Here is a 2,273-nt window from a genome sequence, read left to right on the forward strand (position 1 = left end):
ATCGTCAGGGTGTACCGGTATCTGATTATATGCCCGAACCAGATCTAATGTTGAGAAGACTTTCTTGTTATGGAGAGTCTGGGAAAAATCCTCTATATGAGGTATCGGATAGCGATCCGGTATTGTCCTGGCATTTAGTCTTCTGAAGTTTCCACACGGTCTCCATGTATCCCCTTTCTTTGGCACCATATGTAAGGGGGCTGACCATGGGCTCTTTGATACCTGGATAACCCCTTCCTGTAAAAGAAAATTGAATTCTGCTTTGGCGGCCTGGAGTTTATCTGGGGCCAATCTACGTGGACGACATGCTTCCGGAGGGCCGTCGGTTGTCTTCATAAAGTGTACCGTGTTGTGCTTCACTGTACGCATCCTGGCAGTAGCCCTCGTTATGTCGGGAAATTCTGCCAGAATCCGGTGGTACTTGTTCTCAACTGCCAAAACCTTTATGGATTCTGTCACCCCTAATTCTGCTGTGCCTTTAGCGTGGAGATTTGTTTTTCCATCTAATAGCACCCCTTTTTGTAGATCGGGTAGCAGGTGGTAATACGCTAGGAAATCAGCTCCGATGATGGGTGTCGTGACGTTGGCGATGACAAAGCGCCATGGGAATGGTCGCCGTAACCCTATCTCCGGTTGGATCGTGATCCACCCATATGTTGCAATTATGGAGCCGTTCGCTGCAAATAGCTCGTAATTCGTAGGTGTGACGTATCCGGCTGTCATCGAGCGGGGAAATACGCTTACGTCTGACCCTGTGTCCACAAGGAATCGTCTCTTGGTTATCTGACACGTTACATACAGGCGGCGGGGTTTTAGGGCGGGTCGACCGGCCGCCATCAGCGACTGCCCTGCTCTTTTTCCGAGATGTATGTGCACGGCTGCGTGCATTTTTTTGCTTTGTCACCAAATCGATTATGGTAAAAACAGTGTCTTTTGTCATAATCCTTTCTCTGATTGCGACTTTGGCTCCTTTTTCTATCATGTCGTCTATCTCTCGACCTGCTTCTAGTCAGATGCGTAGAGAGGGTAGCAACCCTTTTAGCCAGTGCTTGAATTTGTGTTTCAAGCGATTCTTTTGGCGCAGTGGTAGCCGCCACTACTGCTCTTGATGACATCTCGTGAATGCGATCGGCCTGTTCAGCGACGTCGTTCAGGCAGTCTTCCGCTCGTGTGGCCAGGATCATTTGCATCTGATTAGGGAGCCCTCCTAGCCATAATGTGCGTAATAGCGAGTCGGGAACATTATTTGCGGCCAATGTTCGTAGATGTCTCAAAAATTGTGACGGTTTGCGATCTCCGATTTCCTCCAGTTCTAGGAGTTGTCGTGTGCGTTGTTCCTGAGAGACTGACAACCGCTGGATTAATGCCCTTTTGATAGCCTCGTACTTGTTTGCGTCAGGAGGATGCGTAATAATATCCTTTACTTCTTTGATCTGGCGTGAATCTATTTGGAAGAGTACGTATGAATATTTGGTGGTATCTTGTGTGATACCGCTAAGTATGAATTGCCCTTCCAACTGGGCGAACCATAGCTCGGGTTCATCATTCCAAAATGGCGGTATTTTTATTGCGAGTTTATTTACGGCATTTTCTTCGTTCGCATTCATTGTTTCTACCTTATCGGATCACGTCGGGGTCACCAATTTGTGGGTAGGTACGGGATCGGAGATCTATCGCTTAAGGATACTACCCAACTTATCTTATATGAAGGTAGAGAAATGAATGTTTTTGTCATTAAAAATATACTTTATTCTGTTCTCTCCATTCCTGTCTTACATTTGTGCCAACGATTTTCTTTATTATAGTTGCGATTGAGCGTTTGGTGATTGTTGTTATTTAGCACTCTACGTGCTCTTCCTCCTCGTCGCTTGGTTTGCTTCGCTACGTCGATTCCGGTTTTGCAGGGGCTCGATTGCGTCGTACTGTCCCGTTTAATGGGTGTTCGTCGTAGAGGCGAAACAAGCGGCGGAGGATACCACGGAATCGGCGGTGTGATACTCCGCGATTGTTGGATGTCCGGCGTGACTGGTCGGTCTCTCTTGGCTTTTGAGCCGGAATGCCCGTTAATTGGCTTTGGCGGGCTAGCGCCGAATAAAGCCTGAAGCCGGTCCTTACGCCTTTTCTTCCTGTGTAGCAGGGCTCCTGGAGCCGGTGAGTTGTCCCTGGCGGATGGTGGACTGGCGACGAGGGTCAGATCCACAGTGCCCAGATTAAGCGGCGTCTGAGCGCCGGTAGTTGGAGGCGACTGAGCGCCAGTTGTTGGCGGCGACCGA

At 48.8% G+C, this 2,273-nt stretch overlaps 1 protein-coding gene across 1 annotated transcript; it reads right to left on the minus strand.

The window, feature by feature from the left end:
- Positions 1 to 836: 836 nt before the first annotated feature.
- On the minus strand, positions 837 to 1,607 carry LOC138933341 (uncharacterized). Its single transcript, XM_070295958.1, has one exon. It carries the CDS (start codon positions 1,605 to 1,607, stop codon positions 837 to 839), a length of 771 nt encoding a protein of 256 aa, XP_070152059.1.
- Between the last annotated feature and the right edge of the window lie 666 nt (positions 1,608 to 2,273).

Source organism: Polyergus mexicanus, unplaced genomic scaffold (genome assembly GCF_030449975.1).
Source record: "Polyergus mexicanus isolate NDT 795.1 unplaced genomic scaffold, iyPolMexi1.0 SCAF_5, whole genome shotgun sequence".
NCBI lineage: Eukaryota > Metazoa > Arthropoda > Insecta > Hymenoptera > Formicidae > Polyergus > Polyergus mexicanus.